General features: G+C 38.5%; 3 protein-coding genes and 1 long non-coding RNA gene across 6 annotated transcripts; all 4 read right to left on the bottom strand.

The window, feature by feature from the left end:
* Nucleotides 1–64: 64 nt before the first annotated feature.
* Nucleotides 65–5,553, bottom strand: cgasa (cyclic GMP-AMP synthase a). Its single transcript, XM_026189477.1, has 5 exons — nucleotides 4,171–5,553; nucleotides 3,872–4,085; nucleotides 3,420–3,677; nucleotides 2,851–2,950; nucleotides 65–1,423 (listed from the first exon to the last, which is right to left on the bottom strand). The coding sequence occupies exons 1-5, from the start codon at nucleotides 5,110–5,112 to the stop codon at nucleotides 1,078–1,080; spliced, it is 1,860 nt and encodes a 619-aa protein (XP_026045262.1). The 5' UTR covers nucleotides 5,113–5,553; the 3' UTR covers nucleotides 65–1,077.
* A 72-nt stretch (nucleotides 5,554–5,625) lies between these two features.
* Nucleotides 5,626–10,719, bottom strand: eef1a1a (eukaryotic translation elongation factor 1 alpha 1a). 2 transcript variants are annotated; one of them, XM_026189479.1, is made up of 8 exons: nucleotides 10,418–10,719; nucleotides 8,955–9,138; nucleotides 8,593–8,772; nucleotides 8,029–8,325; nucleotides 7,437–7,587; nucleotides 7,018–7,274; nucleotides 6,562–6,796; nucleotides 5,626–6,436 (listed from the first exon to the last, which is right to left on the bottom strand). In XM_026189479.1, the coding sequence occupies exons 2-8, from the start codon at nucleotides 9,096–9,098 to the stop codon at nucleotides 6,312–6,314; spliced, it is 1,389 nt and encodes a 462-aa protein (XP_026045264.1). In that variant the 5' UTR covers nucleotides 9,099–9,138; nucleotides 10,418–10,719; the 3' UTR covers nucleotides 5,626–6,311. The 2 variants fall into 2 exon arrangements, with proteins under 2 accessions (XP_026045264.1, XP_026045263.1); XM_026189478.1 differs by having other exon boundaries at nucleotides 8,955–9,135; nucleotides 10,418–10,718.
* A 995-nt stretch (nucleotides 10,720–11,714) lies between these two features.
* LOC113034669 (uncharacterized) lies at nucleotides 11,715–13,119 on the bottom strand. The gene is made up of 3 exons (XR_003274208.1): nucleotides 12,596–13,119; nucleotides 12,407–12,499; nucleotides 11,715–12,278 (listed from the first exon to the last, which is right to left on the bottom strand). It is a non-coding gene; the product is annotated as an uncharacterized LOC113034669 (long non-coding RNA).
* Nucleotides 13,120–15,288: 2,169 nt separating this feature from the next.
* Nucleotides 15,289–24,316, bottom strand: slc17a5 (solute carrier family 17 member 5). Of its 2 annotated transcripts, none has more exons than XM_026189473.1 (11): nucleotides 24,106–24,316; nucleotides 22,679–22,875; nucleotides 21,987–22,220; nucleotides 21,672–21,759; nucleotides 21,290–21,376; nucleotides 19,110–19,228; nucleotides 18,194–18,355; nucleotides 17,577–17,709; nucleotides 17,321–17,468; nucleotides 16,876–16,966; nucleotides 15,289–16,332 (listed from the first exon to the last, which is right to left on the bottom strand). In XM_026189473.1, the coding sequence occupies exons 1-11, from the start codon at nucleotides 24,188–24,190 to the stop codon at nucleotides 16,195–16,197; spliced, it is 1,482 nt and encodes a 493-aa protein (XP_026045258.1). In that variant the 5' UTR covers nucleotides 24,191–24,316; the 3' UTR covers nucleotides 15,289–16,194. The 2 variants fall into 2 exon arrangements, with proteins under 2 accessions (XP_026045258.1, XP_026045259.1); XM_026189474.1 differs by lacking the exon at nucleotides 24,106–24,316 and adding an exon at nucleotides 23,949–24,053.
* Between the last annotated feature and the right edge of the window lie 554 nt (nucleotides 24,317–24,870).

The raw sequence follows: 24,870 nt of genomic DNA, 5'->3' as shown, positions 1-24,870 counted from the left end.
GTGCATGCATTAATGGCTTCTTCCTTTAGAACTTAACCATAGAATTGTGGTAATAATTGAATCTACTTTCTTAATTGCCTATATTAATGGTCAAAAATTACATGGACACTGTTGGGGGTAAATGCTCATAATTTGGGGGGGAAATAATAATATCATGGAAAAAGAGAAAAGTCAGGTCTTTTGGAAAAAAAAATTGTCAAACAGGAAGTGATGGTTTGCGTTAAGCTCAACAGCTTGTCTGCTTTACTTGCTCAAGATGTTTAGTCTGCTGACCACATCAGTTTACTTGGAGATCTGATTTATAAGAAAATCTAAGCACAAACACTGCTGTTCATTCCTATAAAAATGTGTATTTCAAAACTTAATGAGTCAGCTATGTTATGCCAGTCTGATGGCTAAATCTAAAATAGAAGTGCAAAAACTGAGCCTGTCAGCACTTGTTGTAAGCAAGCTGAAAAATTGTGCGTTTATTGTCCTCAATCACTACGTTTTTTTTCAGCCCCAGTTAAGATGCCATTCTAAGGTGTATATATTTTACAAATAAGAGGTATCGTCTGGCTTCACAATAAAGTAAAAGTCAGTTAACAAAGCTTACAAATGTAATGTGTTTTTAATATGTCAGCTATTAATCAGCAAACGACATCACCTTTTCATTGACCATATAAAGCGATACATTTAAGGATTCAGTCAGAATATAATAAAGAAACATGTAATAAGAAAAGTATATTAGTACTTGTGTTATTGTTCTCCTAAATCTCAATTTACGAGTAACATTTCTTACAAATGGGTTGCAAACCAGAAAACAACAAAATCACATCAAAACTCAAAGCTGCAAATTAAAGTTTCAACTGTACAGATATGATTAAGGGGAAATAAGATAACTAAAACTAAAGCAATGAAATCGGTAAAACAAACTATTTGCATAGTTGCTGGATTGCCTGTGCTTATTTGAGGCATTGTAAACACAATGGGACTTCCCAAAAAAGTTGATTCTGTTTATTTGGATGCAGCATTTGATTGAGCATGCATCAAGACACTATAGGACTTACAAAAATCACGAGTCCAGATGTGCATTAATTAATTTCCATTTTTAAGTTGTTCCCTAAAAATAGGAAAGCCTTTCCGGCGTTCCTCCCTGATAGCATCGGACAGACCTTTGCAAACTCTAATACCAGAGAACAGGTTCTGACTTGGAATGAAAAAGTTGCATAGTTGACCATTTTCCAAGTAACCTTCAAAGTCCTGCAGGAGCACCTGGAAACAGTCGCTCAGGTCTGAGACTCTCCACTTGTTGTCATCAGTTCGCAAGCAACAGGCATGTAAGAGTGTAGTTTTGGCATGATAAGAGCAAAACTTGTCAAATGAAGAATCCCTTTCCTTCAGCAGATGTAGCAGGTGCTTTAGGAGTTTCAGACAGGACTTTCTGTGTGCAAGGAGAAAGATACAGAGATTTTGGGACCTTGGATAATTAAACTTTCACAACATGACATTAGGTAAGAAATCCTTAAACATATCAAACATTTTCTTCAGTCTGCTTACTTTCTTGAGTTGAGAGATAGGTATATGTGCATAGAAATGGATGGATATAAGTGTCTAGAGATGGAGATATAGGGGTGTGTTTGTGTTTAATATAGAGCTGCAATGATTCATCCAGCAATTGAATAATAAAAAAAAAATCTTTGCTTCGATGCTTTGTTTAACACACGACTCTGTAGCGCACCCTTATCACCATGGAAATGCGGGCATGTCAGCTGCATTTGTGACAAAAAGCAAACCTGTAATAGAACTGTATTTAGGAGCAGTGAACGACTACAGAGTCTGCCGACACTAAACCTATGAGGCCCCCAGTTTTCAACAAAAGCATCGATAACACAAAAAGCTGCAATGATGATGACGCTGGCAAAGTTTAACATGAATCTGCAGTAAGCCTCCAGAAGTTGTATTAAAACATGCAGACAAACTGTTAACTTAGCCTGATACCATGTTTAAATTATACAGCTTAATGAAGGCTGACGACGTACATGAAACCGATACCTGCAGCAAGCAAAGGGGGGACATGAGGTTTACTAGATCAGATTAATTTCAGGGCTTTCGCAACATTTATCAGATTGAAGGTGAAATGATATAAAATGATGTGTTATATCATTGCATTAATATTTGAGAATATGAAGAAACGCTTTTTCACAAGCCAATAAAAATGTACATGGGCCAATAAAACTCTGGACACTGAATTATTATTACTATTAAGTAACACCTGCACCATTATAACATTTGTTTTCAGCAGCACAGAAAGTATGCATCAAACTTTCCATCAACTATGGAATGCTGATATTCTCGCTTTTCTTTATTGCAGCCACCACATTCTCTTTTAAAGGCCTACAGATACAAACTCGCTCTTTGCTTGACCTCAAACACATAGGCACACACAGATGCACAAAAATTCGGAAACATGAATGCACAACAAATCTACCTCGTCAAGGAGATAAAACTTGTACTTGAAAGTATTTATATATTTTTGCATTTAAGAAAACGCTTTCTTTAAAACATTTAATTTAATATGGTGCATAAATACAATGAAAGGGTTTCGTTCTTTCTGTTGTTGTTAACAGATTTCAAAACATTGCAATTTCTAAAATGGAAACTAATTAGCAGTTCATTTTGAAAGACGTTTTCGCTTTTAAATGTCTATTTATTGCTCATTAATAAGAAATAAGACAAGTAGTTATCCAATTAATAGACTCATGTACCAAACACCAACAAACCACATGGTTGGATGAATAATTTTTTTGCCATTGTGTTCATTTTCTACCAGAAAGCAATAATTTGGTTTAATAAGCATGTTGTTCTAACCTGCAGCAGTTTTCTCCACTTTGTTCACAGCAAGTCTTCTTTGATCCATGATTTTTCAGGATGGCCTTCTCAATGTGAGAGAATGAAACTCTCCAAACATCTGTATGTTAGAGATGACGGAAGAGAACAGGGAAATTTTAAGCTTTTTATACCATCATGAAAATTGCACATTTTGAACTGTAGTAACATTGGTCAAGTGTTAAAGGGGATTTCTGCTTCAGTGGGAAACCTACACCGTAGCTACGATATGACTGCCAAACCCTCTGAAACCCTATGCCATTACTTTATATATAACCCTTTTATAAATCCTGTTGACTACATTTTATTTACCCACGTAAGCAACGGTAATACACATGAAAATGCACAGAAACATTGAAAATGACTTTTTGGCACAACACTGACAACAATGTCAGCCACAAACATTCTAACCAGGATTCAGTTGTCTTATAATACTGTGTCCTTTCTCACTTCTACTGCAGTTAACAAAAACTTTATCTATTTCGTTCAGTGGCTCACAATCACATGATTTTTTTTTTTTTAATTCACTAATTGAGAGAGGTTAAACTTACCTTTATTACGGACACCATCATTTTCCACTGTACCCTTGCCCTCATATTTTGGGACCAGATAATATGGCTCTCGCTTGTAATCTTGCTTAACTTTATGCCCGAGCCAGCACTCTATTTTAAGGCCTTGGGTTGTGAAAGGCGGCCAGCTTGATTTAACCATAAGGCAGAGAACAACATCCAGCGAAATTGGGACTGATTGTACATGTGTGGTCAGGGTCACTGCTGGACAGCCTTTTTTCTTCTTGTCCACCTTCCATCCTGAAAGAACAAACAAAACCTAACTCCAGACATTCTATGGTACTGGATGCTGTATATTAATACATTACAATATAGAAAGCATAGATAAATAAGCATGTTAAATTAAAGGCCTTGTCAAATTGAATTCTTCCTCAGGCCCTTTTTTACTGTAAAATTGAAATTTCACTAAAACTAACTTAAACTTTGATACTTACCAGTAAAATTCTTGACACATTTCTTCACTTCTTCTCTGAACTCATTGAGCATCTTGGTAGCAGATAAAATGCCATTTTCTAGAAATCTTTCCAGATTCTTCTGGCCACGTTTTAATTCCACACTGTAAAATGCGCCATCAGTTCCAAATGGTGCAAGTTTCACCCGATCAACCAAGATGGGCAGCATGACGTCAAATTCATCGGGATTACAAATCTGTGCAACATACAAGTCATACATCAGATTGGACCACAAATCCTGTCCTGAGTTAATTGCGGGAACTCAGAGTGTAAAACCTTACCTTTAGATGTTCATAGTAGCTTCCTGTTTTTAGGGGTTCTTGTACGTCATTAAAGCTTAATGTATTTTGTTTTAAATGATTGATTATATTTCGTATTATCGCATTTATGACTTCTGCTGCGTTTGTTTTGTCAATCATTTTAATTTTCATTTTTTTCAGAGTTTCCTTAAGGATATAATCTGTTGAAGCTTTTTTTTCGGTCATGTCTTTCCTTTTTAAGTCCTCAGATTTTCCTGGTGCAACCTTTGTATCCTGCACAGCAGATTGTACTTCTACTTTTGGCTTGGCACCACAGGCTTTTGCTGGTGGCGATTTGGCTTTGCCAGCACATATTTCGGTTTTTGTGGTCTGTTCTGAAGCCTCTCTTGTATTCTTTGGAGTCTGTTGCGCTGCCTTTGATATCTTCTCAAAATATTGCTCATTTTGCATCTTTGCATCAAGTTGTTCTCTTAATCTTGGCTTGGTGCCACAGGCTTTTGCTTTGACAGTGTCCACAGAATCCTCTGTAGGATCTTTTAGCTGTATCTCAGTCATTTCTGATGGTTTGGCCTTCCTAACACGTGGATTTGTTTTTCTGGTACCCTCTGGAGTCTCTGGCTTTACTTCCTCTTCAAGTCCTTGTGATTTTGTCCTGTCAGAACATCTTTTTGTTCTTGTGGTTTTTGGAATTTCCTTTTTCTCCAGTTTCTCCAGTGGAAGTTGTTCTGTTGACTTGGTCCTGGTCGCACAAGTTCTCTGCGCTCTGCTGTGTTGAGATTCTCCTCTGGCACTGTCAGGAGGAAACTTTTCTTCAGCTTTGTTTGGATTTTTCTGCTCCGCTTTCTTTGGTTTCTGTTTCATTTGTTTTTCACTCTGCTTCCCTTCTGTTAAATCAGGAAAACTTACTTTAGTGCACTCAGCGTCGAGACTGTTTAGCTTGCGCGGTTTCCCTCTCCCAGCCATGACAGTGTAATGAATGAAACTTGTCTGCCAAGATTAATCCTTAGTGTGTCCTTTTATTGTATGAGAACACACCCCTTTACTTTGCCACACCCTGCCCTTATGTTGATTCAGCCTTTGACGTATACTCACCGGATGTAAACTGTGAGTGAAAGCTTTTCTGCAGGTCCTATTGCATGTAGTCCTCACGTACGCTATGCTGTGTGTATTGTGTAATAGCACAATCACTCGGTGAGTGCTGGGCTTATTACTTCCTGGATGATTGCTATTGGCCATAGGGTGAGGCTATAGCCTTCTAAGGTGCCGACACAGCACTGTGCCTGCAATTTTATAAACTTGATCTTTGTTTGAAATTCTTATTAGTTTCTCTTTTATTTCTATATCAATAGCTACATCTTGTGGATAGAAAGGTGTATTGCAGATATTGTGTCATATTTTAAGAATCTTAAATTTCAACACAACTGTTGCTCTCACAGCTTTACACAGAAGGGGGGAAAAACTGCTAAAGGCAGCACATTTTGGTTGAAATATGTTTAATGTTACAAAGAGGCTCATGCCATCTTACAATAAGGTGCTATAGCTTATGCCAATTTAAACTACAAGTGCAAGTGCAAAATTAGCAAAATGCCAATCAAAGTGCTTTAAGAGTCCACATGTGGACTAGAGTCCTGGGAGGACAATTTTTGACCTTTTTTTGTTTTAAGTTCTTTTTAAAGCTTAAACAGAACAAATTCTCTACTACTCCACTACACAGAAGGACACAGTTATGATTCCTTGCTCCTAGAGAGCGCCATATAGTTGCAAACAAACACTAAAAGCAGGACAACATATAATATCATGTAAAGAGTTCAGAACCTACACTCCATTGAACTAGAGAGGTGATAGGTTGCAGTATCTCTAATTATTAGATGTCTAAATAGCACAGAATAGGGTTTCCATGACGCGAATCAACAGTGCACACATTTGAAACATGTTGATGTTACACTGTACTTAATGGTAATCTAACCACTGAAATGGAACCAGGAGTGCTGCCTCAAGGACTAAAGAGCTAAGTGTTTTTCTTTCCTTCGAATGCTTTTGCGATGCATTGTGATGATTAACCAGTCTTTAATTATTAAGTTGAAGTAGCCAATTCTAGGATGAAGTTGGATGACTGATGTCCTGCCTTGGGAGACCTTGGGGTCGGCAGAGTAGCACAACATTCATTTGTTCCTCTGGGCCTTCTGGGCAGACTTGGTGACTTTACCAGTAGTGGAGACCTTTTTCTCCACACCTTTAATCACGCCGACAGCCACAGTCTGACGCATGTCACGCACCGCAAAACGACCTGCAAAGTGAAGAAGAATAAAAGACGTTTGAGTTCATCATAAAATATCGCATGACTTCAAAGTGGAGCCACGATGCCTTTTGATGAGGGAAGCTCTTGAAACTCTAGGAACTACTTGAACTCACCAAGGGGAGGATATTCAGAGAAGCTCTCGACACACATTGGTTTGCCAGGGATCATATCTACAATTGCAGCATCTCCAGATTTTAGGGATTTAGGGTTGTCCTCCAGCTTCTTGCCAGAGCGGCGATCAATCTTTTCTTTGAGCTCTGCAAACTTGCAGGCAATGTGAGCAGTGTGACAGTCCAGCACGGGAGCATAACCTGCGCTGATCTGGCCTGGGTGGTTGAGGATGATCACCTGCAAAGCAAAGGGACAACATCAGTGCCTTATTAATAACCGCAAAAAAAGCTTTGTTTTTTTTTTATTTCTAGTTTTTCTGCTGTCGTCTTATTTGAACACATTCTTATCTGCCTTGAGGATTGAGAATATAAATAGTTCTGACATTAGATGGAGATGAATTTAAGTCATGTGCTTGTTCTACTATAATTGGATTTTTTACATCCAAATCTTGTATCTACCTGAGCAGTAAAGTTGGCAGCTTCCTGTGGTGGATCATTCTTGCTGTCACCAGCAACATTGCCACGGCGAATATCCTTGACAGATACGTTCTTGACGTTAAAGCCAACGTTGTCACCGGGTAGGGCTTCGCTCAGTGCCTCATGGTGCATTTCTACAGACTTGACCTCGGTAGTCACATTGACAGGGGCAAATGTCACCACCATTCCAGGCTTCAGTAATCCCGTTTCCACACGACCTACGGGGACTGTTCCAATTCCTGCAAAAGAGGTCAGAGTAAAGCAGAGTAAAGCAAACTAAAAGTGTTTCAGTTCTCTACTGAAAAAGGTATGTGGTTTTCCATGTTTTGAAATGTCATAACTATCCTTTATTCCCAAAGTATCTTAAAAGTTTATCCATATGTTATTTGTACACCACTTGCCTCCTATCTTGTAGACATCCTGCAGGGGAAGACGTAGAGGTTTGTCTGTTGGACGGGTGGGGGGCTGGATGGCATCCAGAGCCTCCAGTAGTGTGGTTCCTGACGCATTACCTTCTTTCCTATTTATTTTCCATCCCTTAAACCATGTCATCTAGAGGAAAGAAGGAAAAAATAATAATACACAATTTTATACAGTAATAATTTCAATTCTTAATGAAAATAATAACAGAACATTTTATTGGTTTCTTAACCTCCAGGACATTTTTTGTCACTTTTTAAATGAATGAATGACGCGTCTTGATCTTATGAAGAAGTTAATTTAACTAGCAGAAAGTTGCATTTTATTTTTTCCCTAGCTAACACCACTATGATTCATGTTGAAGAAAAATACTTCTTATTTATATCTATAGCTGCTGAAAGGGAAATTAGAGAAAAAGTTCACTTTAGATTCTTTGACAGATCATGTTTGAGTTTGTCCAAGAGCTGTATTGAGCTACAGCTTTCTATCCACGGCACCAGTCAAACAAATGAATATTCAAATGATGGGCCACATCCTGGCTTTTGCATAACTATGCTTTGTTTTAGTACTTACATTAGGGCTGGGCTCAAGCATGTTGTCTCCGTTCCAGCCGGAAATGGGTACAAAGGCAACCGTGTCAGGATTGTATCCAATCTTCTTGATGTAGGTGCTCACTTCCTTCACGATCTCCTCGTAACGTTTCTGGCTGTAGTTTGGCTCCGTAGAGTCCATCTTGTTGATTCCCACAATGAGCTGCTTCACTCCGAGAGTGTAGGCCAGGAGGGCGTGCTCCCGAGTCTGTCCATTCTTGGAAATACCTGCTTCGAACTCTCCCACGCCAGCTGCCACAATCAGCACAGCACAGTCTGCCTAAAAATGCAGTGGATGCAGCTTTAGTAGGATTCCTCAGTAACTTTGAAATACTACCACTATTGGATGCTAATACTGTAATGTAATGTACTGTAATAATTTCTACACCAAATTCAACATCTACGATAGTCACTAATGGCAACTGAAATACTTCAATGTAATAGCAAGTGATGCACTTTGTGTACACAAGCTTGCAAAAGCACCTTAAAACATGCAATACAGAAGCTAATATACTTCATAGTGGCCTAGCATCCTCATGTTACACACCTGAGAGGTCCCGGTGATCATGTTCTTGATGAAGTCCCTGTGACCCGGGGCATCGATGATAGTCACGTAGTATTTGCTAGTTTCAAACTTCCACAGTGAGATGTCGATGGTAATGCCACGCTCCCTTTCAGCTTTCAGCTTGTCCAGCACCCAGGCGTACTTGAATGATCCTTTCCCCATCTGGGACACAAGCAACACTAACCTTCAAGACTTTTTTGCAAACAATTTAATCTCTTTTAAATTATATAAAACTCAAACAGCTTCTATTGTGTCAATTTCTATTTGATCCGCATGGCTTCTGCCTTAATATGTGAAGAGCGGCGGGCAGTTAAAGAGGTCGTCTTCCTCTCCCGTCTCCTTACCTCAGCAGCTTCCTTTTCAAACTTCTCGATGGTTCTCTTGTCAATGCCTCCGCACTTGTAGATAAGGTGGCCTGTGGTGGTGGACTTGCCAGAGTCCACGTGGCCAATCACCACGATGTTGATGTGGAGTTTCTCCTTTCCCATGATGACTGGAGCTGGCAGAAGTCACGAGGCAGTCTGTCTGCTAAAGCCAGGGTTAAGTTACAGTCAGGAAGCAATGGATTGATGAACTAGCTGTTGTGACTGACATATAGTGAAATGGGCTTGTTGTGAGTGAATAACATATTATTTGATGGTGGAAAATAGCCCAGACTTGTTTGTGTAATTAAACACCATAGGGTTCAACATTATGCTGGCAGAAATTCAAGGTATTGCATGGCTCTGTGGAAAAATACTGGAGTGGGAATCTCAGCTGGTGCAGGAAGAATTTGTAATTACATTAAAATACTGCTCAAAGGAGTAAAGTGAAAGTAACTTGGGCTCAGATTTGCTAAGAAGAAGGCTCTTGATTGTCAGTACGTGTTTTCTTTAGCATCTCAGAAGACTCCGAGGACTAGGGAGGATATCAGTGAACTGCACAGAACACACAACACTCCTCCCTCTCTTACTCTATCCCTGCATCCATCCACACCCCTGCTCTCCTCTTTCACATCCACATGCTTCTCCTGTTCTCACCACTCTGTGCACCAACACATCCAGGTAGCTCAGATGATATTTCACAGCACCATCCTCTTTTTCACAGCCACAGACTCAGTACAGCTTCCCTCCCAGCCAGAATCCACCATTTTGTCAGGTCTAGTCTACTAACAGTGTAGCAGCCATTACTCAGACACTGCAGTGCACTGTGCACAGGTTCACGCAAAGGGAAACAGGTACTGTTAAAGACTCTGTGGGGGTGACGGGGTGATGACCCTGAACATTAGGCTTCACACATGCACTGCGAAGTTTTGTTTAACCAAACCCGTGTGACATATTTAGTCTGAATGCACTCTGCAGCAGGCTGAACGTCAAGTAGCTTAATCCAACTGTAATATGTATCCCCACATGATCTTGCTCAGGTGAACTTAGGGCAAGGACAGTCATCTACATGCGCGCGTTTAACTCATCCTTCACAGATAACGTCACAGCGGCTGCCGCAGTGCGCTTTCACTTCTAAAAGATGGTTAAAAAAATAAACCTATAGAAACAGAGGGCGGAGCTTCAGAAAAATCTAAAGTATTGCACTAAATCTAATGTCTGAAGGAATTAACGGAAATGTCAACCCTCCGCCATGTTCTGTTATCTGCCCGCTTACTGAAGCCTGGATGCGCATTAACTACCAGCCGCCTGTCCTGCATCACAGTATCCCCACACACAGAACCGCTAAAAATAAAAACAGGCCCAGATAATTGACTGCTGGCATCAAAAAATAAATCGATAAAATAAAGTCCACTTCATGCATTATATCGTGTACTGCGTCGTACCTGAGAGCTGGCCGGTGTCAGGTTGGCTGCAGGCGCGGATAGGCTGAGGGGAGACGCTGATCCGGTTATAGCTCGCAGGACAGGCGGGGGTGTTGCGTAATTGCGCGCACCCGCCGTTGCACAGCATCACAACGACGAGTTAACGTAAACGAGTTTATTATAGGGCACAAATATCAGCATCCATTGTCGGACACACCGGCGAGTTAATATGCGCTTTAATGTCTGCAGAAAGCTTCAATGATCGGTAATTCCCGACGCATAACTTAATCGTGGCTTTTCAAGGGAAGGAAAATGCGCATTTAAAATTCAAGACTTTGCATTCATTAATAATTAGCATAGTATACATAAACAAGGCAGTTGTCGTTATTGTTGCTTTGCTATCATTAGTTGACTTTGAGATATCAGGAATGAGTGACAGCTCCGCTCTTAAAGGTTTGCAGTAAGCAGCAGGTGAAGGGCTCACCTTTCCAGCCGCTCTCTAGTTGGATTAAAAGACGTTATGTGCTTAACGTCTCTGCCAATTACGTTAAAGTGCAGTGGCATTAAAAAATAGCAGTTAAACATAGAGGCGTTAAATGATATTTCCATGTTTTCACTTCCAGGCAAACGTATATTTAGTTAAGCAGTATCACCTTTTAAGGACAATTGTGTGACTATAGAGAATTGACTTAATGGGTGCAGGAATTGAGGGTTAAAAGCAGACAAAACGGTTAACCTGTGCACTAACCTGACTAATTTGTTTGCCATTTTTTCCCCCATGTTTTTTCTCATGAGTATAACTGGCATTTTCCCTGCTCTAAACCCTCACAAATGTATGACTGCACTCTAAAAACTATTGTTTAAGCTCAACAAAAAAAATTAACGCAACAGTTTCCATTAGTCTTTTTGAGTTATGATAACTTATGTTGAAATTAGATTGAACCAACAAACTATATTGAGTTACGGGAATTAAATTATCCTCCATAATCAAAGGTGATTTGAATTACCATTTACGTAATATTTGGTAGCTTAAAAACATATTTTTAAGTTGTTTACTCATAAAAATTATGTTCCTCCAATTACTTTTTCCACATTATTTGAAATGATTTTTAAGTGTTATGTAATTAATTACAGCAATTACAAAAACAATTTTTTAAAGTTCATTATTTAAAATATTAAGTTGCTGATTTTCATCATTATTATCATCATTTTAGCTTTCTCTTATTTTTTTTTTATTGTAATAGCTTTTAAGAAAGGAATTCATTCAACATTTTTTTTTATCAAATAACTTTTTTATTTTTTTAACAGTAGGCATTTCAACACTTTGTATTTAAAAAGTGAAAATAAACCAGAAATTTAGATTTATACCATCACAGCCAAGTTATAGAATATGCCTTTATGTATTTAACACCACAGAAACAAATGTGTTCAATTGGTAAAAAATCTACTTAGAAAACATTTTGTTGCAGTAATACTTCCATGCAAGTGTTCAGTAAATGTTAACTTTCAATGCCTACCAAACTTTACAAGATCTTGCATCTTTCTATTACACAATGTAGCAAACACCTTTAAGATCAATGTTACACATACAGGATTCAAAACAGTTAACAATTTTTGAAACAGAGTCAACATCTTTAACATAATGATGGTTCCATCAAGGTCAAGGAACAGCTTCTGAACAACTTCAAAAGTATATTTGCATTAGCTCAGATTGAGAGCATATATTATGCCCATGAGCAAAACACAGCACCTTGGGAAATTCTGGCCCTCCATTATTTTTGTTTCCTCCACCACAATGGTTGCAGTCTTATGGTTAGATCCAGGGGTGTACCGGTCACTGATGATGGCAGTTTTCATCACCTGCCTTAAGTTCTTTGGTGTCCTTGTAAAGCAAATTTTAAAAAATAGGTTAGTGAATTATAGATTACTTTTATACTTACTGAATCTTAATGAATTCAGATGATCAATGGAACACACACACACACACACACACAATGCTGAATTACTTACACCAAACTCCATGAAAAGGTCCTCGTCCTTCTCTCCAAGGAAAGTGATAAGGCAGCAGATGGCTACTTCTCTGCGTGTTTCAATTGTATTGTGCTATTTAAGAAAAAATAAAGTGTGAGTATAAAATACATGGGTGACTGACAACAAAGTGCATTTCAAAGCTACCCAAAGTCTAAATAGTTGTCCTACCTCAAGAAGCATGTCCTTGATCTGCCTGATTCTCACTCCCTTAGCTCATCCCCTTGATAAAATGACATCCATCAGTTTTGGGGTGCAATGGTCAAGTGTAGCCATTCAAGGCTTACAGTGGTTATTCTCTTGAACTCCTCCTTTATCTGTAGACCACACAAACAGAAGAATTAAACCTTGCAGACTATTAGCTATACTGCATTAATGAATGCTGTAATACATTATTTAAAGAGGATAGAAGTGATCTAAGGCTACCCCAAGTTTTGAGGGAACAAAAACAATCTTGGTGAAGACAAGGGAGACTTCCCCACCATAACCGTGGTGTAATCTCTAATGTTTTAGCAACCCTGTTTTTGCAGAGGTTTCGAATTTACACATTGTTCACTCCCAGCCCATTTTGTAAAAAATGTGTCCCAACTTAACAAAGCACTAATGACCCTAGATTATCACACTATACTAACTGCTTACATAAAGTCTTAATATTAAGTAGATTCACATTGTTAATGCCAGAATAATGCTATTTGAATGACATTAACAATATTTCACACAATCTGATTTAAAAAAAAAAAAAAAACCCCAAAAAAACAAAACAAAGATAGCTACAGCTCTTAAGATCAAGAACAATACTTACTTTAAGCTGTATCACAATACTAACCAAAATCATTTACAATGTAATATTACGTATAGGTCATGCAAGTTTTATAAAGACATAAAATAGGTGAGCCAGATGGAAAAAAGAAGCCTCTAGGTTATCCCTCTGACAAAACTATTCACAGTTTAAGGCTTCCAATTTTGGTAAAAAGAAAAACAAAATCAGCCTAAGATCAAAATTAGATTGCACTGTGTAGCAAAACTTTAACCACGCTTTTCCTAGCCACAGTTGCACTCTCTAGCTGAAGACTTTTGTCAAATGAAACTTTATAAGTCTTATCCTCTGCTGTGCTAAAGTTTAGAATGGCTAGCATTAGCTACATGTGGTAGTGCAAAGTATTTCCTTATCTGTATGAGCATCACATCATACACAAATCCACTACAGGTGACTAGCACAAATGCTTTGCTTTGGTAGAACTGTTATTTGTAAATGAAATGTTACTTACCTTGAAATGTCTTTTACAAAAGCTTGCACCATGCAACTCAACATGTGTGAATTTGCCCAGCTAGTTAAGTCGGTAGGGGAGGGAATTTGAAATCAGAAGTTACAGTGGAAAAAAATAAGTTATGTATTAAATTTCTTTAAGTAATTACAACTTGAATTTTATTTTGAACCCACTAACATTGGGATTTAATTTCAAATTACATATAAAATTAATTTAATGTAATTACCAACATTATTATTTCAACACAACCCAAAAAAATAAAGTTTGCAACTTAGAAGGTCTATCTTAATCAATAAATTAGAATTTTTATGTTGCAGCCATGGATTTAATCAAGTGGTGGTAAAAGGCCTGATGAATTACTTTTTAGAGTGTGGTCCCCAAATGTAATCTACTAATCTTTAGAATAAAACAAGTCAAGGCTGAAAACTCAAAGTTTTTTGAGTCTTTTAGGAAATTGGATTGAGAGGATGCTACCAGCGACGAGGATTAGAAATTAGTATAATCAGAGGGACAGCTCAGGCTGAGCGTTTTGGAAATGACGTAAGAGGCAAAAATAAAAAGTAGAGGATAGAAGAGGTTTGTGGGTGCAGTGAAGGAAGACATGCAGAGGGTTGGTGTGACAGGAAGATGCCAGGTTGAGAAGGAGGCAGATGATGGGAGAGAAAGCAGATTAAGTCGCATAGGGCTCGTTTTTAGGCAACTTTGAGCTACTTAAAATTATTAAGTATGTAAAACCACATTATTCTTAGTTAATGTGAAAGGTGTTCTAGGAGATAAAGAAATAATACCCCAACACAAGATCTGATTTACACAGTCTTTATACCACAGCGATTTAAAACATTTCTCTCAAATGTTTTGAAAGAGGAATTTTACAATGATTTTTACTTAGTACAATTTAGTCCCTTTATTCTCTGTGCAAACAAAGCACAATAACAACTGAAATAAATGAAGTCAGTAACAAAAAGAACTCAAAAGAATGAGCCTGCATTGCTGATCCCTTTTGAACTTAAGCAGTAAGGCACATTATAAATATTCGGAAATTTCAAAGACAAAATGTTAACCTTACAGCTTAGCTTGGATTTACCTCTTAACTGAGATTATGTATGAAAGAAAATTGTACATAATGTATAATGTGTGCAAATATGATGAAAAAAATAAATCTGTCATTGACACTGAAAGAGGGCGATCACCACACTGACACTTAAAACTTGAGGAAATATGCCTCCATGTGATAAGCTTAATCAAAATTTAAAAGTAAACAAACGTCCTTTTAAATCCTTGTAAGATTTAAGATACCTGAGAATTCGGGGAATAATTTAAAGCCAAGTCCCTTTATTAATAAGATGTACTGGAGAGATCATAACCCGTGTGACGTTAAATCCTGCTATCTCAAATAAGAGTTGGCTTGTGAACCTGAAAACTCAAGACCACTGTTCCCTCTAAGCTGAGCGCGTGAGCAATCGTGCACTGCTGACAGTCTCCGCGCATAGAAAATCAGCAAAATAAAATAAATACATGTATTTACTTTCATTCCAATTCAGGTTGGATTTTTTTTTTTTTTTTTTGTGCGCAGCGGAGATTTTCTGTGTGGTTAGACCATGTCAGCAGTGCGCGATTGCTCACGCGCTCAGCTTAGAGGGAACATTGCTCAAGACACTGCCCCATATTACAAGTAATCATTTTTAAAAAAAGTACATTTCTCTAAGAAAAAAGGATAAAATGCTTGGAGACATTTTTAAGGCATCATCCCTGAAAAAAGTGTACACTATAGTCATAATGCTGAATTTAAAACGTTTGGGATTTTTAAAATTCACTATAAAGCCTACTGGCACTTCATTATGGGCTACAAAGTAACAGATTTTTAAAAAAAAAAAATTTTTTTGGTGGGCATCGGTGTGTACTGGATGTAAAACTTAAGGATTTACTGAGGCATTTAAAACTGTCCCTTCTGTAAAAAGGAACCATTGGGTATAGCAGGTTGAATCCACAAAACCACCTACAGTGGAATGATTTTCTTCCATAGCTTATTTATAATGAGTTAATATCTAAAATGCATTATTATCTGTAAATATCAAAGTTGATGTACATTAGCCGGCCTTTATAGTTAGTTATGCAGCCTGTAGCTTCATAACTAACTAATCTCATTGCCCCCCCTCCACATACCAGCAAGCCCGTTTGGCTTCATAATGAAAGCTTCCTCTGATACTTCTTGGGAAAGCATATGTTGATTTCTTCCTCTGAGAAATAATATATTTGAGTAGGTACAGCTACAACTTTCTTTTTTTAAAATCACCGACATTGGGCTCATCTGTTTCAAGACCATGTACCCACAGCCACATTAAGGAACATCTTTCCAAGATATCATGGCAATTACACACTTATCCGACCATGATGAATACAGCTAGAACACATCTCTCCCTTAAATTACCCACCAAATGAGCTCATGTTTGAAACTTGCCCACCGGACAAATCTGAAAATTTAACCCGAAAGGGTCTCATGTCTCAGTCTGCATGATAAAAAGATGTGTGGACAGCCCAGGACTGCACTGTTCCTTTACCAAACACAGCGTAGAATATTGCCCCAAACACGTCGATGGCAGCAGCAATGTAGAAAACAATCTGCCATTCTTCGATGGTGTTCTAGAGGACCATTAGCACAGTTAGTGTTAACATACAGAAAAGGCCTTATTTGATTAAATATCACTACTAAGCTGTTTTATTGTCACGTGCGTGGTGTAAAATGATTACATATGATTACAGATTTAATATAATTTGGATTAACTGACTGAACATAGCATGCAGGTATGTAGTATACTCTTCTCCGGTCTAATGTAACACTTAGTTACCTTTCTAGGACTATTGGTGCCCCCTATTGGCCAAACCTTAAACACCTTAATCCTGTACTTACTAAACCAATTACAGAGGAAATCAAGCATTATGCTAAAGTAAGGATACCATCTGTCAGGACACCCAGAGTGTCCTCATTTTGTATGAAGCAGCAGCACACTACATATTAAAATCCAATAAAGTTTACTGCTACCATTCACTACCTCTTTACTCGCAGCTATAAAGATACTGTGTACTCTATGTGTATGTTTAATCTAGATTCCAGACTTTACTTTTGAAACAAACAAACAAAAAAAAGGACTGGTTAGTTACATCGTTGCTGAACATGTTTCTTACCTGCTGAGTCAGAGCTCTTGCTATGACTGGTCCCACCATGCCAGGGATGGTGGCAAAGGTGTTGGTGATTCCTAGGAGAATACCGGCATATCTAAAGAGACAAATAAAAACATTAAGTCCTGAGTAATAAACCCGATAAAAGCACTATGTAGTACATAATGTTGCTACACTGATAATGAAATGTAATTATATTTATAAAAAGAAATATCCTCCATTATCTCATGGGCTATGTTGATGCCTAAAATTATTATCTTGATAACAACAGGCCAGAGGGAAACTTCAATATGTCAAAGATATCTGAACCTGAAGATACACTGAATTACACATTTATAACCATAATCTCTCATCTTCACACTGAAAATGATTCAAAATTAAAATGACTGAAGTATTATCATTATTATTAGTAGTAGTAGCATCCAACAGTTTTCTGAGGTGTTATTCTTACGAAGGAGCAATGTCAAGGTGGTTGATGTTGAAGCCAGATGCCGACACTCCTCCGAGAGAAGAGGAGATGGTGAGGAAGGTCACAGCCAAGGTGTAGTCACAGCCTGTATAACCTGCTGCCACCAGGAACACTGCAGGCCCAATCATCCCTACAGAAACAACACAACTGTGAAGTAGCAATACTGGTAATATTTTTGATGTCAAGAGCCTGCAGTCAGTTAAAAGTCGAGGATTCAGCAGTGACTGTCATGAATTACCAATGAGGGTGAAGGACTTCCTGACAATGACAGTGCGGTATTTGCGGGTTTCTCGCAGATAGTCGGCAATTTGGCCGCTCAGCACAGCGACCACAGCACATCCCAAGTAAGGCAGAGCCGACAGAAAACCATTCTGTTGGGAACAGACAATTACAATCATTTCATTACTGGGAGACTTTATTTTTTACTTTTTCATGTACTCTCAGAAGACAACGATTAACCAAGGATGTTGAATGTTTTAGTATTGCAGTTAGTCATTTCTACTTTACTGGTTCATCTCCCTGGAGTTCTAAACAAACTAACCTTTTGTCCCAAGTTTAAAGGGGATCTATCGTGCTTTTCTATATTTTCTGTTAAATATTTACTATTGCAATTATGGCTTTTCTTATGAAGCATGGCTAAAGTATCAGATATAGAGGTTAGTGTATGTATTTACAATCCCTGTGATCAAAAGGCTCCATAAGAGCTTCATATAAATAATACACATACATTTTTTACTAGGACTCATACTCTAGAGTTCCAGAATTTAAAAAAATCTAATAAAAATCAGCTTAAAATGAGAGCAAGTCCTCTTTAAAGTCACTCTGGTATTGATTTAAACTAATGTGGTTTCTCACCTGCTGTATGCTAAATCCCAGGATGTCACTCATGTAGGTTGGCAGCAGAGTGAGGAGGGTGTAGAAGGTCCAGTTGTAAGAGAAGTGAGCCACAACAATGGCCAACAGCGGCATCGAAGTCACTATGGATCGCCAGGGGATGTTGCTCGCCGAGGTGGACAGCTGGACCAAAGCGAATGTAGAAGTAGGATGAAGAAATAACAGAAGAAGTTCATTAGAATTTCTTCGAAAACACATCTGAAACAACAACCTTGATGTTCACCAAAGACTAAAGAAAAGATGAAGCTGCGCAAAAAATGTCACTGCTGTGCTGATGAAGCTTTGACCTCCTGAGACCCGAACTCTTCCACAGCATGCATTTTTAATTTCTCTTTGATATTTGGGCATATTGGGGCCAGATGAATGCCAGATGAATTTTTTCCTTATTTTGTTTTTAAGAAAAATAAGAGCCACATCTGAGGATATTCGTTTAAAATTTTGATAGAACAGTAGCAGTATAATGTCCTTGTAGGTGGATATCAGGCCCTTGCAGAGCAAAATTGAGTATTTTGGTCTAAATAACCCAAAATGTGATGTCCACATATGTGGACGCCAGGGTCCTAGGAGGTTAAAGTCACTGCAGTCTATCCAGCCATACTAGGGCTCCCAGCTGCTACATGCTCACCATCGCAGTGCCAGTAATGCAGATTCATGGCAGGTATTTTGACAAGAACAGATAAGAAAGTAAAATGATGAAATACACTGATATTATGTAACATTAGAATCAGATAACTGGACTGGACTGGAAATGCCTGCAAACACGCTGCAGCAAGCACTAAGAGCAATGCAATAAGTGTATATTAAAGCTGCTCTTTAATGTAAGAGAATTTGCTTCTTTTTTAAAATTTACAACCTGTTATCATGTTACTACTGTTACCTCATTCTTGAGCGAGGAGGTGATATAGAGTCTCTCCTGCTCTGATATTCGTGGATGGGTATTCGGGCTGTCAAAGACGAAAAAAGCCCACAGGACGAACCACACCAGTCCGACAGCACCTGAGCAAACCACAAAGCAACACTGGTGACCTACACTCATCCAGCATAAATCCTCCATCATATGAGTGCCTTTATCCAGTAAGCAAATATGTGGTTTGGTTGTCTGTTCCTGAAACTGAACTGAAGTCTGAGTATCTCATTATCTCTGTCTTGCCTTAAGGGACTTTTACATCTGACATATGTTTGGTAGAAGTAAAAGCTCCAAGTAAAAAAAAAAAAAAAAATCAGACCTCTGCATTGTTTCCATTTATGCATACATTTTCTTCTTTCCATTTTCTAAATTGTTATTTCCACTGTCAAAGAGGAACAGATGCTAGAGACAGCTGCTAAACAGCACTGTGAAGAAGTGCTGACTAATCAACAAACAAGTCATTTGAGTTCAGACTGATACGCAAGAACCTCTTTAAGCATAGCTGACAGTATGTGTTAGGCATTGTAGCATGTTTACATAAGACAAGATTTTTAAAAAATTACCTGCAATGTGAATTCAACAGAGTTTTTAAGCAAATTGATCACTGACGAATTCACAATACCAACCATTATCAAAGAATGCTATTCTAAATAATAACAACAAACTGACAAATCTGTTAAAAATAACTCACATAAACAAAATATGAAATCAGGTTGAGGTAAAATTTGTACAAAACACCTCTTAGAGCAGGGGTCGACAACCTGCGGCTCTTTAGTCCTTATATTGCGGCTCTGCATGGTTTGGAAAAATAAATTATAAGTATTTAACTGAAGTGGATTTTATTTGTGTTAGTTCTTTTTTAAAACTTGTAGTTCTAACTTGGAAGATTATTTTTGTATTTCAAGATCAGAATAAAGTTATATTTTATTATTTTTCGTCGCTCAAAATAAGCGTCACACTCGTGGAAGCCGGTATACCCGCTGAAACGCTGTGCATTTACCGAGACTTTCAGCCCTCAGTAGGCCAAGTATGGAGAAATGTAAGAAAAGAAAAATATCTGAATAAAATACAACATTTAATGATGCCTGGGCAGATTCATTTGTATTTACTTCTGACGAGAGCGGCCTACCAGTATGCCTAATTTGTGGAGTGTCGATCTTTGGATCAACATACATATGTGAGCAGCTATTCTCCACCATGAACTATGTTAAAAACAAACACCGCTCACGCCTCACAGACGACAGCTTACAGTCCTGCGTAAAGATGAAAATGACTTCGCACAGCCCCTATCGTACAGCAGACGCTGCGCGCAGAGGTTCAGGAGCAGAAGTCCGATTGTAAACACATCACGGCAGACCCGACGATGTTTACATGAACATGCTCTTCAGCATCTCTTTATTGATCACTTTTCACACGCACAGCCGGCTGCAGCTTTCCAGCTCACAGCCCGACACATACAAGCAACAGCAGAGAGAGCAAGCCGGTGAGGCGTGATTGTGGATGACACTCAGGTACGTCTGCCTCTCCTGCAGCGGCACTGCGAGCCATGCCCCGCGAAGCACGTTAACCAGGTTAAACAAATATGCAGATATTTTGAAAATATTTATTTTTAATTTTTTAGGAGCATAGTGCTTTTTCCAATTATTTTTTAAATTCTGGTCAAGGCCACGCTACACTCCGATAGCCCAGAAGGCGATATAAGGATGACGGCTCACTGTTTTTGTTTGCTAATGGATAAGTTCAGCTTTTTAATTCATTTAAAAGAGACCATCAACTAGTTGACTTTCTTTTTTGTTATTATTTTTTAAGGGTTAAAAATGTGTTCATTACATAGATAAAATTTAATTTTCTCCGTAGCACTTCATGGATTTCATAAGCAACACACTATAGCTGTTTATACAAAGCATAAGGTAAAAAAAACAATATACACAGTGTTATCTTCATTTTAGATGTCAAAAAGTATTTGCGGCTCCCAGTGTTTTCTTTTCCGTAGAAACCGGGTCCAAATGGCTCTTTGGGTGTTAAAGGTTGCTGACCCCTGTCTTAGAGCAACTACTGCACAAAGTAACTGTGAGACTAAGAATTTTTTTTTTCCTTTAAAACAAATCTTCCTAAACTCGACTATCAATAGTATAATTTACATGTATTACCAAATATATAGAAGACATAGGTCCAGTCCAGGTAAAAGATGATTTCACCAGATACAGGAAGACTTATTACTGTCCCCAGCTGTGCTCCTGGGAAGAGAAAATAAGTAGGTTTGTGTAACTACTGAAGAAAGAACAAACAGAAAGTGGCAGGTGGACATGAATAGTTAAAGGACAGATGCTGGTCTGCAAGAGAAGCCTAAGCTCAGCAGCTTAAATATTCATGATAAAGGTTAGTGTGGCCAAGTGCTCATATTTTACTTAATGTAATATTTTTCAAGTGATCAGCTGTAGACTGAAATTAAAAAAAAAAAAAAATGCATAAAATAGGCTAAAAGTGCAATTTGTCTTTATGTTGACAGTCTAGCTCTTGCTGCAGTCTTACCAATGTAGGAAATGGTGAGAAGTCGGCTCCTCTCCAGCGGTGGGGCCCAGGCTGCCCACATGGTGTACATTGCTGGGAATGTAACACCCTGAGGACAAACACATCAGGAACATTAAGAGAAGTGCACAGATGACACTTAAGCATAGCCAAATATTAGCTTAACTATTCCTGGAAACCATTTCAGGACTGTCACATGAATTTTATTGCCATTTGCAAATCTTATGGCTGCAGCACAGATAGTGATTATGATTCATAAAACAGGTCTGCACAAATGCATTCAGCTCCGTTTTCAACATCTTCATTCTGATCCCCTACCTCGCCAATCCCCTCCAGCACTCTGACAGCAATGAGGTAGCCTGCACCCAGGTCAGCAGCCACAGGGGTAAGCAGTGTAAAAATTACAGTCCCCAGGATCCCAAAGCCCATCAGCCATTTTGGTCCAAAGCGGCCAGCCAGGTAGCCCCCAGGGACTTGTGTCAGGATGTACCCGTAGAAAAAAGAGCCCAGGATCCATCCCTGTGTTTCTGAGTCCCAGTTGTAAACACTGGCCTATGAGGGGATAGATTAGAAACTTTAGGACTTCAGGGCTTAGGATATTGATATCATGTCGATTCAAGACTTACAAAGTACTGAGTCTTGGATGCCAACTATGTTTCCCCGTTCACATAATTCTGCCTAATGTATGTTATTTTCCTACAGACAGACATGAATAAAAATAAGGAGCCTGCAAATAATAGTAACTCCTTAACTTTAAAATCTTATCAGTAAAATCAGTAAACTGTTACCTCTACATGTACATGAAATTATACACCAAAAGACTGACTTCCACTGAGAATCCAACAGGTCTATATAACTGGTTTGCATTTAAATCTAACTTCAGGACCTAGAAAGACTTTAGGTGGCAAACATACTCCCAAGCTACATTGTTACTTTATTAAAATTGACTAAACCTATGGAGGACACACTTTAAAGTGGGATTAAATAGCTGCAGTCAAATTTCGGCTCACCGTGTGATTGTGTTTGCGAACTGCAGGGTTGGAATGGCGAGGGCACACTGTGCCACTGTGGTTGGTGTTTGATTGGTGGGTGTTGTTGAGCATGTCCACCATCGCCACACTGAGGTTTACCCTCAATGAATAGACTACAAAGAAGCCATAAGAGGAAAGCAATGCCAGGGCGTAGCGTGATGAACCGCATGCTGGAGCTGAGGGACAGAAACGACAGCAGTGTGAATCATCTGTTTGCACGTATGGTCTGTGTATTAATACTACAATATCACAACATCCGTGTAACAAAAGGAACACAACATAATCCTAATAAGTCAAATCTTAAAAACCTTTCATATTTTTATGCTGTGCTTTTGTATTATTATAATTGAATTTGGTTATCCTTTAAGTAATGATTCTAATTAGTTTATTTTAAATAAATAATATCAATTTCTAGCATCAGTATGTTGATAAGGCATCATGATACATTTCTGCATTGGTATCCTGTCTCAGCCCCATCTGTAAGTCAACTCTAATAATACCATCAAATCTCAAAATTCTAAGTCTTATTTTCAGAACTAAGCTACTCTGGATTCAGGAGGTTCCCCAAGGATGCTTTGGCAGAAAGAATGTAGCAACCGGGGATTAAACCATCAGCCTTAAAATGAGTAAATGACAAGCCAAACCTAACAACAACGTTAAAGCTCTCAAACTTGTAGCACAACCTTATTTTCATAACTACACTTCACCATTTAATCAGTCTATTTAGTTTGCATACAGTACAACTACCTGCTGATACGACTGATAGTACACACCACTGTCACTGTTAAAATGGGTCTCCTTTATCCAGCCGACTGAACTTATCCAAAATGATACAGAGCTTATTTCAGTAAATCCTGTTTACATTTGGCAAACCTAAACTTGCCCTGTCAGTTCTGTCAGGACTGTGAGTTCACTGCATGCACAGTTTCTCAGAGCTAAACCACTGCATTCAATTAAAACCCGTTTTTCCTTCGAGCTGACAGTGGGTATGCAGGTATGACATGACTCATATCAGAGGCACGTCTCATGATACGATTCCAGGGCAGACGTGCCTAACCTCGTGACCGATGCTCATTAAAAGATAAACTGCGTTTACACACAGGTGTGGATGACCAACTTAAATGTCTTAGATGGCAAAATACCATGAACACCTAAAAATGCACACTCAGCTGGTGAATTCAGTAAATCAACCCTTCTATAATGTTAGTGACGACTCTAAATTTAAGGTTTACACTACAGTCAGACATACCAGCCACTTTAACGATAAAATTGTGCTGTTCAGGTTGTTAGTATGTGTCTTTCCTGCCTCTTCCCAGTTAATCAGCGCGGCTTCTTACAAACATATGCTGCACAAAACGACCGAAGCGCCCGCATCGTTAGCTGAATGCTTTGGTTTTTTCTTTCACCTTTCTGGACTTCTTCTTCGCGTCCCCGGCGAATCAGCGGAGTCCTCTGCTCGTCGACCTCCACGTCCGACCCGTACCGCTCCATTTTTTAAAATATCAGCTTTTAGTTGGATTGCTTTACCGCATCACAAGCTGAAAGCTAACTTCCCTGGAGCCTGTCAGCTGAGCTCGACTCGGCAACTACCCGTCACGTGACGCTAATCACCGGACCGGAAGAGATCGTTTTATTCAAGTGAAGGTGCTGAGGAGGTGCTGTAAAAACTTTCAGCAAGAGTGTCAAACTGAAATAAACAAATACATCATTAAATAATTGACTAAACTCGCAAATAAATAATACATAATAAATTATTTACAATATCAGTTCATTTTAATTTTTTTTGAAAAAGAAAAGCAACGTTTAAGCCGGTGCGTTTCAGGCTGATTAATTTTTAGACACCACAATGACATTTCTTTTTAATATAAAAAAGAAATGTAGTCAAGTCGACTTATACATGGTTGAATATGCATGATGTTACACTAAGAGCCATCGAAAAGGGAAGTCGACTTTTTCAGTCGTATTTCCTCCAAAAATAAATACTCTTGCCAACACTGAAAATACAAATATTAAACAGTAATATTAAAACAAATTATGTATCAGTTTTTGGTACTTGAATCCACACATGAATGATTACCCAGGAATTTTAAGTTATCTTCTTTGTTGATAACCAGTGGTTATCAATGAACGTGCTGTAAGATGAGCAAGGCGCTCTGAGGAAGTCAGTCTGT

This window comes from Astatotilapia calliptera, chromosome 13, assembly GCF_900246225.1.
Source record: "Astatotilapia calliptera chromosome 13, fAstCal1.2, whole genome shotgun sequence".
In the NCBI taxonomy this organism is placed as follows: domain Eukaryota; kingdom Metazoa; phylum Chordata; class Actinopteri; order Cichliformes; family Cichlidae; genus Astatotilapia; species Astatotilapia calliptera.
This window is presented reverse-complemented; position numbering and strand designations above follow the sequence as displayed.